The sequence below is a fragment of the Podarcis erhardii genome (genome assembly GCF_964252035.2).
Source record: "Podarcis erhardii genome assembly, chromosome: 3".
Taxonomy (NCBI): Eukaryota; Metazoa; Chordata; class Lepidosauria; order Squamata; family Lacertidae; genus Podarcis; species Podarcis erhardii.
This window is the reverse complement of record NC_138507.1, coordinates 98,657,072-98,675,034: the sequence shown is the minus strand read 5'-3', so window position 1 is coordinate 98,675,034 and position 17,963 is coordinate 98,657,072. Positions and strand designations below refer to the sequence as shown.

The 17,963-nt window shown below is 39.1% G+C and overlaps 1 protein-coding gene across 1 annotated transcript in view; it reads left to right on the top strand.

Moving 5' to 3' along the window:
• The window catches only part of PPP2R5A (protein phosphatase 2 regulatory subunit B'alpha), a 44,070-nt gene that overhangs the window by 12,583 nt on the left and 13,524 nt on the right, over positions 1–17,963 (top strand). The window contains exons 2-3 of the mRNA XM_081854832.1: positions 9,201–9,397; positions 17,412–17,513. Of these exons, the coding sequence (XP_081710958.1) occupies positions 9,201–9,397; positions 17,412–17,513 (299 nt within the window). The remainder of the gene's footprint in view (positions 1–9,200; positions 9,398–17,411; positions 17,514–17,963) is intronic.

Here is a 17,963-nt window from a genome sequence, read left to right as displayed (position 1 = left end):
GTATTGTAGGAAAGGACATAAGAAGAAAGGACTATAAGCTTTTCCAATATGCTGTAACGGCAGCCAGAATCCTGTTGGCCCACAAGTGGAAACAAGAGGAGATACCGACGATAGAAGAATGGAGATTAAAATTGATAGACTATGCAGAACTGGACAAATTAACTGGGAAAATCAGATTCACTAAAGACCAAAAGTTCATCAAGGACTGGGGAAAATTGGTGGACTATCTGAAAAACATTTGTGGTATAAATACAACGTTAGTGGGATTTCAAGAGGCACTGTAAAAATACAAATAAGTATTGTTTATTAAAAAAAAAATGGGAGTAAGGAGGAATAATGGCAATATGAAAAATGGGAATGTGTATCATAGGTATAAATATGGATGATTGTCAGAGGCGCTGAAGGAAGTTCAAAACAGGTATAATATGTTGTATTCGGTTTAAAATGTATAACTGGATGAAAATCAATAAATTTATTTATTAAAAAAAATAATTACATGCTAAGGTTAGCCTGCAGTCCTTAATACTGCACAGTCCAAATAAGAAAATAAATAAATAAATAAATAAATAAATAAATAAATAAATAAATAAATAAATAAAGGGGCTTTATCTAAAAGTATGACTTGTGGTATAACCTCCTTCATTATAAAAGATTTCTTGCCCCAAATGCCGCCAACTGTGTAAAAAGGAATTCCTACCACATTTCCAAGAGTTAGTATAATTTTTATAAACCTTCAATTACCTAAGGGGTGTCTGATACTAATGAGCGCAATACACCAACCCTTACCTGGTTAGTAGAGGGGGGGAAATCAAAGGCAGACAAAGAACCAAATCAAAGCCTTCCTGGCCTTGAATCAGCAGGATAAAAGGGGTGTGGCATTTTAGTTCCACATGCTCTGCTTTCCATCAGTAGCTTTCCCCCTTCCTTCCCACTGGTTTCCATGGCTACAAAAAAGAGGCATCCATGATTAGGCTTCCTACTCTGTAGGCAGAGATGGAGAGCTACAATCCTATGACCCCCTAGAATATTTTCACAGGGGCCATAAGGTTGCACCCTAAATGAATTAATGACATAAGCATACCAGATCCAGGTGTTCTGATTTTCTAGAGCATTTCAATCAGGGGTTTGGCCTCTCTGATGTGGTCCAGAGGAAAGCAGAGCAGTATGTTTGGCACCAGCTTGGTTGCAGGAGTTGCCAGAAAGAGGCGTACAAGGTGCCATCCAGGTGTCTTCAGGAGTTTACTCTGGATTTGTGTACGGTTTACCCCTTAGCCTTTTGTTCTCCCAATGATATCCTGCGAGGCAGCAGGGGTTTAGGATCAGCATTTCCCTTCTCCTAGATGGGCTACCTTCCCAGGTTGACAAGCCCCATCTGCCCCTCACTTCCCTCTACAGCAAGTGCAGAAACTGCTTTCTTGACCGTTGGACCCATTCTTGGTTTCGTTTGCTCAATCTGCTGGATCCTGTCTTTGCACGCAGGGGAAGTCCCTAAGTCACTGAGGTTTTGAGACCCATCAGCTACCTCACCTGGTTTGGCCAGCCAGTCAAAGCAGTTTCCACAGGGTGTGGCCACTGCCACTGTTGACAGCTTCAAGGAGCTACAGGTGAGGGGTATGACCGCTGTCACTTTTGGCAGCTTTGAGGAGTCACAGGTGAGAGCTACCGTAAGTGCAGTACACAGAGATGTATATTGTTCCTTTAACAGAAATGTTGGAAATGATAGCCAGTGCAGCTGAATGTGTTTAATGAGCCAAGTTGTGTATTCCTGGTAGCCCTGCTCTAGGAGTGTACACTTAGCTTTTTTGTCTGAATTTACATTTTAAAATGTTCTTATGGAAGATTTGGATGTCTTTAGATCTGTCTAACTGCATACCTAAACAACCAGACTATTGCAGGGATGGCAGGAGCAGACAAGACACAGATCAATCAAAGCAGATTTTTAAATAGACATTTAGGTAAACTCAGGGCAGCACAAGATTGGTAGGGATAACTTAATGTGTTATTTAATTAAAAGTTGTTTAGAGGCAAATTAACTCCATTTCAGTGGCTTAAGAAACATGTTCTGTGCAGTTACAATCTCAAGAAATTGAATGCTCAGAAGATACATATTGAATCTGCAGATGATGTTCAGTTATAAGAGACACACATTAATATCATAGCAGGGAGAAATGCATATTTGAGCACAGAAAAGAAAAAAAGGCTTTGTTTTTAGCCAGTGATTAAAAAAAAAACCGTGCAGACTAGATTTATTCAGAGATTCCTACATTTAAGTCTGTCCTAAGAACTCACATTTATTAGTATGAATTCTAAAATAGAAAAGCTAAGTATACACTCCTAGTGCAACACTACCAGGCATATATAACTTAGTTAAGTGTTTTCACCTGTGTTTGTAAGCATTTCCTGCTTTTATTTTAAAGTAACAGGGCACCATACTAGTGGTAGTTCCCTTCACAATTTTCATCAGTAAAAGCATATATCCTCTTATGTATGCTATTACAATGTTTATCATAGTGCTTTGGTAGAAAGATGTAATAGCTTCCTATTCTTGCATGAAGTTGAAGTTGGATGAAGCCTGTGAATTTGCAAATAGCTCCTCTCTGCTTGTACCTCAGTGCTTCTCCATTTTTTCTGGCTATCCTTGGAGGATACTTTACATAGGATATGGAAGTATGATAATAGCTGTCCTCTGAGTGTTTTATATGTTTTTCTTGTGTTGTGCTAGTGGAAGAAAATGAGTTCCTCACATTGTACTCCTGCAGGCAATATCTGCAGTATGTCAAGGAAAATTAACTGCTTCACAAATTCTCTACTTTTTATGTGTTGCTGGAGAGGGTTTTAGGATAGGTTGGGAGAAATATATGAACTTGCCTGGATTCTAGAGAAATTGACTTGAGAATAAAATACAGTGGTACCTTGGGTTACAGTACGCTTCAGGTTACAGACTCCGCTAACTCAGAAATATTACCTCTGGTTAAGAACTTTGCTTCAGGATGAGAACAGAAATTGCGTGGTGGCAGTGGGAGGCCCCATTAGCTAAAGTGGTCTTCAGGTTAAGAACAGTTTCAGGTTAAGGACTTCCGGGTTGGCGCCATCGCCGAATGGCGGACTCCCTCCGAGCTCTGGAGGGAGCCTGCTCGGCAGGGGCTGGGTCCTACCGCGCCGGCGATGCGGGGACCCTCAAAAACCATGGGCGCTGAAACCCATGGACATGGTGACTCGGCGGGCACCGTTTGCGCCCCCCGACCCGCGAAGGAGCCTTTTTAAAGGCTATGGAGCGGGGGACGGGGGGTGGTGTGGTGCTATGAGTCCTCCGCTTCCCCTGCCGAGCGAAGCCACATGCCATTTGACGGAGAGCGCTGACTTCTTCCATTGAAAATTTGGACTAAAAAGAACAACCCGTGAGTAATTGGGAAATCGGATTTAAAAGGAAAAAAAAAAATTAAATTTGGAACGAGCGGGGGAGGTGCAAAAAGGAAGTCCGTCTCCCCCCTGTTGTAGAGGATTTAAAGCAAGGATTTGACAACTAAGATCGAGAGCTATTTTATATTGATAAAGTTATTAATTTCACGATGGAAAATTATAAGACTGTGCTGGAGGAGAAAAGTGGAACGTGTGAGCTAAAACGCAACCCCCCCAGGAACCGGGAGCGATCCGTGAGAGTGCCTGGTGAGGAGAAATAGAAGCTTTGACAGCTGTCAAAGGAGCTGTCAAAGTTGAAGAATAAAAAGAGAACTTTGTTACGAGGACTTTGCCGGTTACATTTGTTACAATTTGATATAAATTGTTGAAAACAAGGGATAACAAGTTACTTTGACTGTTGGGTGTGATCTGGAAGGAAACTGAGTTACCATAATCCCTCTAGAGGGGCTGTGGGACACTACAAGTATTGCTGTACGCATGGACTTCGAATAGGACTTTTTATCTCCTGGGAAAACTGCAGAAATGGAATACTATTTTGTCTACAGAGGTCTCTACACTAAAGGAGACAATGGATTTATCTATTGAAGAATGGAAGGGACTTGACGTAAGGTTTTGTTCCTGAATAACAAAGCCTCTGTAGAGGAACTAGAAGCTTTTGGAATTAGAACATTTTTGCAGTGGAGCAGGAAAAGAAACCAGAGGAAAGTGAGGAGAGAGAACAACAAGAACAACAACAAGAATTGGACAAAGCTGGAAGTGGGAACATTTGGGACATCCAGATTTGAAAGGTCTAAAGAAATAAAATTGGAGTTTTACTCTTAAATATAGATATCTGGATGGAAAAAATGGACCTTCTTGAGATAGAGTCCTTCCAAGATTGGATGTTCGAAACTAAAGATGACCAAAAAGACAGCAAAGACTATTAAAAAGACGGCAAAGTGGAGTTGTGAAGGATTTCGGCCTAGATGTGGGATCTCCAGGACGACAGCAGACATTGATGGACATTGGGGAACGCAACCGGGAAAGGGGGGAGGGAAATTTGGAATCCAAAGGGTGTAAAATTATACTTTATTTTTTTATTCTATTCTGTTCTGCATATTAAAGAGGGGAACTCGTGGAAGGGAACAGGGGTCGATTTTAGGGGATGGAAAAATATTTTTAACATTGGGTCAATGATAATAAGTCTAAAATTTGGGGTAAGAACTTGCTGAATTTATTTGAAGGAATTGGAATACAAGAGGGGGTGAGGTGGGGAAGTCCTGGAAAGATGCTGATGAAAATAAGGTTTAAAAGTAAATGTTTTCTTTTTTCTTTTTCTTTTTTGTTATATATTATTATTATTTTTTAAAAAAGAACAGTTTCAGGTTAAGAACGGACCTCCGGAATGAATTAAGTACGTAACCAGAGTTACCACTGTAGAATGAAGGTTTACTGGAGGGGCTGAAGAAAAAGGCGTTGTGGTTTGAGTTCTGGACGCTGATAAATAGGGGTTGTTTTTATGTGCCTTTTTGGTAGTGGCACCCACCCTGTGAAATGCCCTTCCATCAGATGTCAGGGAGATGAGTAACTACCGTATATCACCCTTAGAAGACATCTGAAGACAGCACTATATAGGGAAGTATTTTTATGTTGGGACGTGGGTGGCGCTGTGGGTTAAACCACACAACCTAGGACTTGCCGATCAGAAGGTCAGTGGTTCGGATCCCCATGACAGGATTAGCTCCTGTTGCTCAGTCCCTGCTCCTGCCAACCTAGCAGTTCGAAAGCACGTCAAAGTGCAAGTAGACAAATAGGTACCGCACTGGTGGGAAGGTAAATGATGTTTCCATGCGTTGCTCTGGTTCACCAGAAGCGGCTTAGTCATGCTGGCCACATGACCCAGAAGCTGTACGCCAGCTCCCTTGGCCAATAAAGCGAGATCAGCACCGCAACCCCAGAGTCGGCTACGACTGGACCTAATGGTCAGAGGCCCCTTTACCTTTACCTTATTTTTATGTTTAATGTATTATTATGTTTTTACATATGTTGGAAGCCACCCATTGTTTTTATTTGTTTGTTTGTTGGTAAACATTTTTGACTCCTTGCTGACCACTGTTAACAACTTAGGAGCCATATTTGGAAATGTGCTTTCCATCTTTGAAACCTTCCCCCCGTTTTGAGAGAATGTGGCAGTGCTGTCATAGGAGTGTGTAAAAGTAGTTGTTGAATTTTTACTTGCAGCATAATGTTGGTGGGGCATGTACTTGCATATATTGTTGAAGTTAAGCTTTTGATCATTTTGGATGTGTTGAGAACAAAATGGTGCCCCGGTTGCTGTATGAGGGACATGCCATGTCAATTGATCTAGGGATTTTACCTTACCATTTTATATTGCTTCCATTTTCAGTGTCCTAAAAGTAGTGTAAGAGAAGGATAGATCTCAGTTTTACATTTTTTAATCTCATCCCATTTTTGAGGGTTTGAAATTTTAAAAAGTGTCAATGTTGGCCTTGCCAGACTACACAATAACCTTAAAAGCTCAGCCCTGAATTGGGATATTTCAAAACTAAAAATACCATCGTCTTCAGACCTTCATGGGGTTTAATATGATATGGCACATGATGGACTTTAAGTTTTAAAGAAAAATTACTGCATCTCCTTTAGAACCCTTATTAAAAAAACAACACTGAAAGTTAAACAGATTGCTGCTATGTAAGCTAGAAGAAGAAATAAGCACAGTAGGCAATCAGATTTGGTTTGGTTACTATTTTAATGGCTGAGACATTTCTCTTATTGACCTAGATCACACAAAGCGTTAAAGCAAACCATGATTTAATGAGACTTAATGAATGTGTGGGTTTCTGGAGACGAGTTGGCACCCGCTTTTTTCTTTCTGGCCCTTTTTTACTCCTTAGGCCCAGACTTGCCTCCTGAGGTGACCACCTCACCTTGCCTCATTAGACGACTGGGCTTGAGCCAAACCTTAGCTTAGTTCAGAGGACTGAAGAGAAGTAGCCGCCAGCTCCTCTCTGGGACCTGACATTTTGCACGGTTTCACTAAGCTAATGTTTGACTTACTATGTCATGGGAATCATCTTGCTGTCTCAATGCTCAGTTTGAGAAATGTTAAATTTATACTTGAATATTTGCATTGCATTTGGTTTTTTGGTTTTTAATTTTATTGTAATGTTTATTTCTTTTCATTTTAGTGTTTCTGGTTCCACCCTAGGACCCTCAGATAAAGGGTGGACTATAAATCAGTTCATTAAATAAAGCAAAATGACTACATGAAACTCGGGATTTGATATTGCTTTGTCCTCTGCATCCTCTTCCTTGAGGGAAACATCTAACCTTGCAGATCTGTACTGGTAGAAAAACATTGGAAATATGAATTTAGACAGGGCTCCAGGCAGCCACTGCTGACTTTTATTACATGTCATAAGTTTTCATATATGCCTACTCAGGTTCTACTACTTTTCTAGTACGTATTATAAAAAGAATGGAAGCTTGATGAATAGAAGCCAAGGAGGGACCACACAAATGCACTGATTGGCACCCACCCTTTCTATGCCATTGTGACTGTTTACTTTACGGCACAAACTAGAAGGTGAAGTGTAAAAAAGGCTTGAAATGAACTGTATACCCATTTATTTAGAATATAGAGGTCTTTGTACGTTGTGCTCCTTGAAAAGCTGCTTGTTAGTACAGTCATACCTTGGAAGTAAAACTGAATCCGTTCTGGAAGTCTGTTTGACTTAGAAAGCTCCTGCAGCCAATTGGAAGCTGCGGAAGCCCTGTCAGACATTTGGCTTCCAAAAATAGTTTGCAAACCGGAACAGTCACTTACGGGTTTGCGGTGTTTAGGAGTCAAAACATTTGAGAACTGATCTGTTCGAAAACCAAGCTACAACTGTATTGGTGAACTCACTGAAAATTTATATTATGTTGCTTGGGAGGGAGGAGTAGACTATAGCCAGAGATGGGAATTGGGGCCCTCCTCATAGGAATTTTTTACCCCATGGAGTGCTTTACTTGACTTGGTTCTCCTCAGCATGCTGATAGTTTCTAACACTGGTTAAAACACCTGAGATATGAAAGCTGGGAGCTAAATGACACCTTAAACCTAAGTGATTAGCACAACAACGGAATGTCTAGGTGCACTTATTTTATAACCAGAGTACAAAGCTGAAAATGAATGAACTGCAGCTAAAATATTATGTTCATTTTTCACATGGTCTAGCTCTTTCCTCACCCACCTTTCTAATATTCTTAAGAGGGTCTCTTCTCCAGTCTTCAGAGAGTAGCTGGAAGTAGGGAGGCAGAAAAAGGTCCTCCTTTCCTTCCACTCTGCAGTTTTATTCTGAAATCTTAGGCACAGTACTGCTCCCAGAGCTCAGAAACTGCTCACACTAATGAAGTTTCCCATCGCAAAATGCACTGAGAACAGTGGGAGTTTTGAATGCTGGTTCTTTATGGTGGTCAAAATTTTAACAATAAAGACTGTTGGCAGTTGTTGCTCACTGTGCTACAACTTGTGATGAGCTCATGACACATTTGTACAAATTCCCCTCTCATAATTTCCTTAAAGTGTGGTGATACAGATATGTAAACATGTTATGAGTGTTTTGGAAGATAACTGCAAAATGATTGCCTCTGTGATATTTTTTAGCAACAGTATTATACTGTATTTGATCCTGTGTTGATTTTTTGTTTGTGTAAGAACTGTAAAAATGTAAATTGATAAATTGAAAGGGTACTTTCTCTGCTTAGGACAGTTTGAAGTTTTAACGGCATGTTACTAGTAAAATTAGTTGAGAACGCATAGCAGCATGTCATGCAATATGACATTTTTGATACTTTGCATCTGATACTCAGATTCAGTTTAATCTTGTTTGTAGGTTAAACTGAGAGGGTGCGACTGTCCCTAATTGCCCAGTTAATTTTATGGGTAGGCGGGAATTTTGACTGGTTTTCTCCAGCCTAATTTCAATACTCTAGCCCAGTGGTTCTCAAAGGGTGTGGTGAACCACACTGATGTGACAGGAGAGGATAACAAATGTGGCCAGAAGATTCAAGGACAATCAAAGAAATATTTAAACATTTCAGCACAACATAGTATAGTATAGTATAGTATAGTATAGTATAGTATAGTATAGTATAGTATAGTATCACACTAATATTTATGTTTGCAGAATATGTAGCTGCATTATTTAATACTTTCTGAATGTCCCATGATCATAGTTGTGTTCTGTGTTATAAATCAAGCATTGCTAGGAGTTCTTTCATTTTGTTTTCCAATGTATTTCTTATCAATAAAAAATCAGTGTGGCATGAGAAAATTGTTATTCTGCAAGTGGGGCCCAGAGAAAATAGTTTGAGAACCACTTCTCTAGCCAGTAGAATGCTGGTTCTGCATTCCTCAAGAAAGAACCCTTGCTCACTAAATGCACAACAAATTTGCACTGGCTGACTTTGTAGCAAACCTAAGAGCCTTTCCTAGAGCCTGGGAATACAATTTTCCTCAGGATCATAGAAAGAGGACCATATCAGAATTAGAAAAAATTAAACATATTAATATGTTACAGCTCAGCTAGTGCAGCTGAGCACATATATTCTGCATTACCGATAGGAGAAAGAAGGGACTCCATACATAAGGTAACAATTATATGTCTGCTAATAGAACATTGGATTTGATATTTCCTGCTTGGTGTTAGTTTGTTGCTGTTGAGATGGAAGTTATAGTGATTTCTATAATTTTACAGGAATTTAAATTCTAATTCTGCAGCCTTTTTCCTTTATAGATGCCACCTCAAATGAACAGCAAGACCTCTTCTGTCAGAAGCTACAGCAGTGTTGTGTATTGTTTGATTTCATGGACTCTGTCTCTGACTTGAGAAGCAAAGAAATTAAAAGAGCAACACTGAATGAATTGGTGGAATATGTTTCAACACATCGTGGTGTGTTAGTTGAATCAGCATATTCTGATATAGTGAAAATGGTAAGTAAAACACCTGAAGTATACTCTTCTTGGACACATTTAAAAATGACACCCAATATTTTTTGCTAAATATAGTCTGTGTTCTGTATTATTTTTTCTATAGCAGAACAAAATTTTTGCTGACACTACTTGTTAACTTGCTGTTAAATTGTAATGGATTAAAATTGGTTACATTTAGTTGCATGACAACCATAGACTCCTAGGTGACAAGGATGTAGGAATGGGTTCATTGTTTGTCCCTCTTTTACTGCAGAATGACGGATTAAAGCTCAAAGGTTATAGCTGGAGAGAACAATGGCTGCATTTGGATGTCACACTAAACTATGGTTAAGTGAGATACGGGCACCACACCCAGGAGGAGTAGTTTGGGAGCTTTTGCTTTACCACAGCTTCCTGTGTTAGCTAGACCTAGAACTGTGGTTAATTTTAATTGTGGTTACTTTCAGATAAGACAGCTTCAAACACTACAGATTGAGTTCTCTTGTTTGAAGCTAACCATATTTTACATTATTGCAGTTTGTTTATGCAGTCTGTACAAAAAACTTCTATTCAGCAAGCACAGAAGCAGAAACTTTTACTGCTTCTGGCCACACAGGAGTGGGAGAGGTAAAGGTGTATGTGAGCCAGACTAGGGCTGTTCATGTTTCCCTAAGCCGTAAGAGGCCAAGAGAAAGTTGCTAAACCTCTTCCTATGTTTCCAGTTGCAGCTGAAGCAGGAAAAGTTCACAGCTTGGTCAATAGATTGCTTTTGCTCCAGCTACTTTTATACCTCAATTTTCTCCCAGCAATTTCATACTCAGTCTCTTCCTATACATAGAATTGTGTCTCAGAAGAACAGTCATTTCTCTCCCTCCAACAACAGCAATTTAGTTTGCAGCTCCTTCTCTTGACATCACATTGACTCTGCACTTGTTAGTGCAAAACAGACAGTGCAAAGGAACAAATGCTGGCATAAAAATGTTTGCTTGATTTTTGAATGTGCACTTGTTCCTTATTCATCATGAGGAGGAGCAAAACTGCAAGAAAGAATGGGTGAGGAAGGGAGGGAAAGAAGTGAAGAGAATTAGTTGGGTTGAAAGTGACAAAGGAGTAGAAAAAGGAACTGCAATAATGTTGGAAGCAGAAGAAGAAAAGGAGAATGGGAAGGGGGGAAACTAAGATGATGGAGAAGGTTCAGAAGGAAGATTAGAAAAAGAGCAGAGGGTGAAGAATCAAGAAAACAGCATAGGGTAGGGAAGAAATAATAGCAAGAATTAGAGTGCTAGGGTGGTTGCATATGTATAATATAAATGTATGGCTGCCCACTGAGCTCCCCAATATTGGCTTCTAACGATTTGCAAAAATGTTTGTCCCTTTTTCTACTTAATATGAGATTTTCTGTGGACTTTGTAGCATGTTGGTCACACCTATAAAGTTACTTAGGCTGTGCACACATTAACAGCTTAAACCCCCTCCCAACTGCATTTTAGATTGCATTTCCACAAGTGTTCATCAGTATAGTTGGATGTGTTTCCAAGTCACCTGCTTTCTCTCCACACCAATGGCTGGAGAGGGAGCCTGGATGTCTTCTTGTGTCTTGCATTTTCATATTGGATCAAAGCTGCTTTGGGGGCAAATGCAACAAAATGCATAATTTCCCAAGAAATTACAGGACAGATGAGGAATGTGGCTAAGGTTCTGTGTACACAACGTCACAAACCCGCAGCCGGAGAGCACTGAAGGCAGAGTAAAAAGAAGTATGTACACCACAACCTTAGCCTCAGCATAGTTGAAGGAATAGAAGTGGCACACAAAAGTGCGCATATTGGTTAACTATCTTAAATTTAATATTATCGAGCAATGATCAGCTTTTGTTTCCTTTTAGGGATGACTATTTAGAGTCCAACATTTTATATGAAAACATGTCAATTAGGATCTGACACTTCACAGCTTTTTCTGTGAATGCTTGTAAATGTATTATTGAAATCTTACTTGTGGTTATTGAAGTTAATGGTAAATATGTTGTTGATTTTATTGACTGTGGATTGCACCAATTGTTTATATAAATATACAAGTTTAATCTTTGTCTTCAGTTTCCAGATGGGTAGCACAGTTAGTCTGTTGCAGCAAAAAAAGAAAGTGCTTTGGCATCTTGAACAGTAGCAAATTCACCATGGCATAAACTTTCATGGATCAGAGTCCACATCATCAGTTGCTCTATCTTTAGTAACTTTGGCATTATCATCTACAAATTCATATTTGACTGTGTTCCTGGAAAACAAATGTTCAAGCATAATAGTTGATGACAGCCATAAAATACAGTGGTGGAAAAGTGGGCAAACTGCAATGTTGCTTACTAGGAGTGTGGATGATGCTGACCAGGAATCCTGGAAAAAGCTTTGTTTACCAAGTAGAAACATAATTAAGATGATCAATGAAAGATGTCTTGTTCCTAAACAGTAATCCAGATTTCAAAAATCTTGTAAAAATAAATGAAATCAATTTTGGTAGGTTTTTCAGGATATCTCGTAAGAACCTAAGATTGGCCTGCTGGATCAGCCCAGTGGCCAACCAGATAGATTCCTGTGGGAAATATACAGAAAATGAGCACAAGCACTTTCCCCTTTCATGGTTTCCAGCAACTGTCATTCCAGAAGCATTTCTGCCTCCAACATTGGAGGGTAGAGCGTACCCTTAAATAGCTTGTGGACAAATGCTGGCTCCCTCAGCCTGAAAGCAAGATGAGTGCTGCACCTCATAGTTGCCTTTGACTGGACTTAACCATCCAGGGGTCCTTTTTTTTTAATGGCTAGCCTTCTCAAATATAATAGCCATGTATGTCTCCTTTTCTCATGAGATTACATCAATGTAGTACCAATCTGAAATGTACAGTTGTGGACTAAAACCTTTTGTTTCATGTTATTTTTTAGAAAACATTTTGGTAACATTTGAGTATATGCAATTTCATAGTGCATATACTATGATTAGAATTTCATTAATTCTAGAAATGACTGAAAACCAAATTAGTTTCCCATGTGTTCAACCCTGGTCTTTGAATTAGATACTCTTGCTAGGTTAAATAAACTTAAACACCCTTGTGACACCTTGAAGGTTTAAAGCTTGTTCTATAATAAATCTTTTAGTCTTTAAGGTGCCCCAGCTGTTGTTTTTGCTTCAGCAGACTTAAAGCTTTTCCTACAGTAAATCTGTTAGTCTTTAAGGTGCCTTAAGCTATTGTGTGTGTTGCAGCAGACCGACACAGCTACCCCTCTGGACAGGTATTCAGATTATAGCAGGACTGGTCCCAGCTCCTTGGTGTGTGGGTGGGTGGGTGTGTTTGTGTGTGTGTTCACAGCATACACAGTTAAATATCTATAATGCAGTGCAATGTTAGATTATTAATATGTATTCAGTGAAGACCTGCAAAATATGTAAAAAACCTATTACATTTTTAGAGCAAAGCAGCTCCTTCACAAATTAAAAAAACAGAACTAATCCCTTTTTGTAATTGGCGTAACAGTGGCTAGATAACTTGAGAGTTTAAAAAGTGCAGTTCTTCCATCTAGTAATTGTACTTTAAAACAAAGTAGTAAACTGCAGAACACTTCTAGTTATTGTTTTGTGCTTGTGGCACATTGTACTAGTCTTGATTACGGTTGATTGCTAGAATCATCTGTGGGGTCCAGGAACTACCACCTTGGGTTGGAATTTCACCACTGACTACACTTAATTGTAAATAACTATTGCAATCAATATATGGAGTTGCAGCCACAAAGCAGTTTATGATGCACAGCATTGTTCCATGCATCTTTCGTCTCACAACTCATCCATTTACACTGGGCACACCAGGGTTAGCTGTGGGGGATCAGCTTTATTCTACTTCCACGTAATTTCATTTGTAAGATCCTTTCGTTAAGTGGGAATAAAACTGCTGCTGCTGATGCTCAGCGCTTTTTGTCCATACATACATGAAAGACACAACTCATCCATAATTCATTGAATAATGCATGAGGAATATCTCTTGGAAACACCTAACTATTTTTGTAAAGGAAATTAAAAGTCACTTTTCACAACTTTTTACAGTGGCCTGTAAACATTATGGTGGGCAGCTACCATGGTCTGATATTTGGAATGTCCGACAGCCTCATGGGTTCTCTTTGTTATTCTAGCCCCTTGGATGTTTCCCCTCCACTTAGCCATGGTTTACCATGACACCTGAACTTGTATCACCATAGCAACTGCTAAGCCGCAGTTTAACTGTGCACTTTTTCAAAATTAAGAGAGATCAAAACAAGGATTTCCATGTTAAAATCTGGCTTGAGAGCAAATTATGGTTAGTAGCATTTGTGACTACTCCAGTTCAGATATATATTTATTAATAACACTTCTAGACCTCTCTTCATTACAAAATAACCACAGAGCTGTTTCTAAAATATTATAAACAAGATGGACAACAATTAAACAACTATATGACATCAGATATAGTGTAGGAGTGTGTTATTTGGGAGAAACATCATTGAAGGCCTAATTTGGGGCCTGGCCTAGCCCATGGGTTGGATATTTTCCACCCTGGACCAATAGGACTTTTGTTCTCTCTCACTGGCCTATCACAAGGTGCAAAGACTCAACTCAAATTCCTAAGCAAATATAGTATTTCTGTGGATGATGGTGACTCCCCCACCACCAACATTGACCTTCCAGCCCTGATGCCAGGGGAGAGGACACCACTGAGTCAGGTCAGGCCTGCTCGGTTCGCCCACCAAGGCTTCAGTATTACACACCATGTCAATTGCTTCATGAGACTGGTCTTATGCACTGATCTGCCATTCAGTAGCAGCACCAGGTAGGACAAGTTGCCATGACATTATATGTATTTCTGGCTGAGTGATAGCTCAGAACAGATTGTGGCTGCCAAATGTCTTTGACCTCTTTTCCTTACCTGACAAGTACTTAGAATAAGGAAAATGAGGGGAGGAAAGGGGGGGAGGAAGAATAAGGAAAATGCAAAGATGTAGATTAGGTATGCAATAAATACAATCATAGTTGTCATTAAAGGTGGACAGAGGTATAAGTGGCATGCGAATCTCTGAGGTGCTCACTCTTGTCAGTCCATGGTCTTGCATTTAATCTAGCGTGATGTCTGAACTGTGCTCCTGTCCCTACCAGTGCTTTCCTTGGATGTTCCAGAGATAAAGCCAGTAATGGCCAAGTGAGACTCCTACAATGGTAGGAGCATATCCAGCAGTAAGCCAGCAATAAATTTCTAGGGCAGGTAAAACCGATACTTGCATTCCTAATGCCCCCAGACAAATAACATGTAAGATTCTCTTTTTGAACAGATATTTTCCTGAAATTGTAGTTCTACATTTGACCTCTCATTCCTTATCTTCAAAGATACTTTTCACAACAATTTCCGTTAGAGGTCTGGGAATTTATTATTGTAAATTGTAAAGCAGAGGCACGCTGTGCCTTCACAGCAGCCGTGAATGTATTCCATTAAAACAATAGTTCATCATATTGTCCTTTGTTTCTCATCTGTAAATTAATCAGCTTCTTTTTAGCACCATCTGTCAAATTCACCTTGAAAGTGCTCAACCCTTATTATGCATGTGAATAACATTTACATTTATTTAATATAACATGCAGCTAAACTTTATACACTTGAAACCTCTGTGAAATTTGAAAGTTGCCCACTTCAGCCATAGATTTATTAAGGTTTTGGAACAGAAACTAAAAGGTTTTTGCTCCTGGCATTGCAGTATAAGAAGAAAATGTGAAACTGGCAGCATGAGAATTCTTTATCAAATCTTGAGCAGATAAGGAGACTGAATGTGTGTAAATACCATGCCTAAGTCAAGAGAATAATCTGATTGTCTGGATCTGTGCCCACTGTTAAACAGAACTTGATTTGAAGTGCTGGATTCAAATCAGTAATCCATGCCAACATAACCTACCACTTTTCTTGATCACTATTTGTCTTTTCCCTTGTAGACAATATGCTAAATATCAGCCCCACAGTCTGTGAAGAGAAGCATCTCAAATAGTCTCCTTTCTAACTAATGTTTAGAGAGCATGCAGGCAGCATTTGTTTCAGGTCTCAAAACCAGGAGAAGCAGAAGTATGATCACTGGACAGAAGTGGTCACTGGGGCTTCACAGACACATGGAAGTAGCAAAATGCCATCTTTAATATCTTCTGTTCCCTGCCCTTCACTCCAGTGGCTCCTTATTTTGTTGGCTGTTCATTATTACAAATTTCTTGACACATGCTTATTTCAAGTGTCAATTTTTGATGGTATAGTCACTCTGTTTATCCACCACTTCCCATCTTCCAGAGGATACTTCAGTGTATAGTGGATGGGACTGTTGCTAGAGGGGCTTCAACACCCTTTTCATTACTAGCCTCCTCCCCTGGGCTTGTCCTTTATCCTGCTTTCCATCCCTACTGATGTTCCACCAATCTCTTGTTATAAGTTTTCCACTGGGACATTTTTGCCCCGACCTTGATTCCAGTGTCTGCTTCTTGATCCCTTATTAATACAATGTGCAGAAAAGGGGGGGGGCTGCATTATTTGAAAGATTTTTACAAAGATGGATGACCACTTACCATCAAAGAGATGCAAATTCAGTTGGAAACTATGGAAATACTATGGCTATTAAGTTACCAATTAAGTTACCAATTAAGGTGAAGCCACAAGACATATGAGAAAATAATCGTTGAAGAAAATATAATGACAAAAGGATTAATACATTTTTTCTATAAATCTATTATTATAGAGATTCAGTTTTGCCCTCAGCGAAATTTGAGAAGGTGCTGGTTATTGAATTGGAAGTTAAAAACTGAAGAAACATGGAACAGTGTGGGGAGTAAAACCGCCATCTATATTGGCAACAAGAAAAAGAACCCTTAAAACTGTACATGACTGGTACTAATCTAAAACCAAACAGATCTCCCATGCATTGGAGAGGATGTCCTATTATAGGGACATATCAGTGCATGTGTTAGGAATGTCCAAAAACGGAAAGGTTTTGGAAAAATGTATTTACATAAGTATTTTAATTACAAGGCAAACAGTTTCCATGACTTCAGGACTAGCTCTACTTAATTTGCATAGTCTTGATATATTACAAATTAGAAATAAAGAATTCATAACACATCTATTAACCACTGTAGGAGCAACCATTGCCAGGACATGGAAATCATTACAATTATTGACTATGAATCAATGGTATAATGTAATTTGGTAAACAGCATTATTGGAAAAACTGACACAAAAATTATAAGTAACAAGAGGCCAGAAGAAACACAACAATGTTTATACATTTTGTAATTTTGTTGATTATATGAATAATGAAGCCTATGGCAGAACGGAACCCATCGTTTACAGTTTGGTATGCATAAAGTTTATATTTTAACTTTCCCTTTTCTCCCTTACTTCCTACAAATTTCTATAAATTATTTTTTTTGGATTCAAAATCCTTTTTACTAATGGTCAACAATCCAAACATATACACTATTATACATCATTTCATATCTGTAACAATTTACAGTGGTGCCCTGCAAGACGAATGGCTCGCAAGACGAAAAACTCGCTAGACGAAAGGGTTTTCCGTTTTTCGAGGTGCTTTGCAAGACGAATTCCCCTATGGGCTTGCTTCACAAGACGAAAACGTCTTGCAAGTTCTTGCGAGTTTTTTCCTTTTTTTTAAGGCGCTAAGCCGCTAATAGCGCTAATCCGCTAAGCCGCTAATAGCCGTGCTTCGCAAGACGAAAAAACCGCAAGACGAAGAGACTCGCGGAACGAATTAATTTCGTCTTGTGAGGCACCACTGTATATCATAACACAACTTGTTAATGTAGTCAGAAATGTTTATCTGAGCATATGCTGTTTTAAATTAATTCTCATTTTATGTAACTGTTGCATGTCATATGTCTAAATGCAATAAACCAATAATTATAAATACTTTAAAATAAATATTTGTGTCCTTCTTTGGGCACAATTAAATTAGCTTAAAATGTATCTATATTCTTCCAGATTGGTTCTAATATCTTCAGGACACTTCCACCAAGTGAAAATCCAGATTTTGATCCAGAAGAAGATGAACCTACTTTAGAAGCTTCATGGCCCCATATACAGGTATATATACCTGTATATGTTCCTTTGTATAACTATTTGTATTCCCAATTCATGCTGTTTCTGTACAGTGGAACCTCGGTTTTTTAACGTCTCGACTGCCAAACATTTTGGAAGCCGAACACCAAAAACCTGGAAGTGAATGCTTCCGTTTTCAAACATGCCTTGGAAGTTCAACGGCTTCTGTGGCGCTTTTTTCCATTTTCACCATTCACTTTGCCGATAGCCCTTTGATTTTCGGTTTTTGAATGTTTCAGAAGTCGAGTGGACTTCTGGAACAGATTATGTTTGAAAACCAAGGTTCCACTGTATTAACATTTCATGCAGTAGTATGCTAGTAGTATGCTAGGGTAGCAGTTTTTGAAATGTAATATATACCTTTTATTCCTAAGTAACTATATAATATTGAAGTGGTATCTGAAGAAGTGTGCATGCACACGAAAGCTCATACCT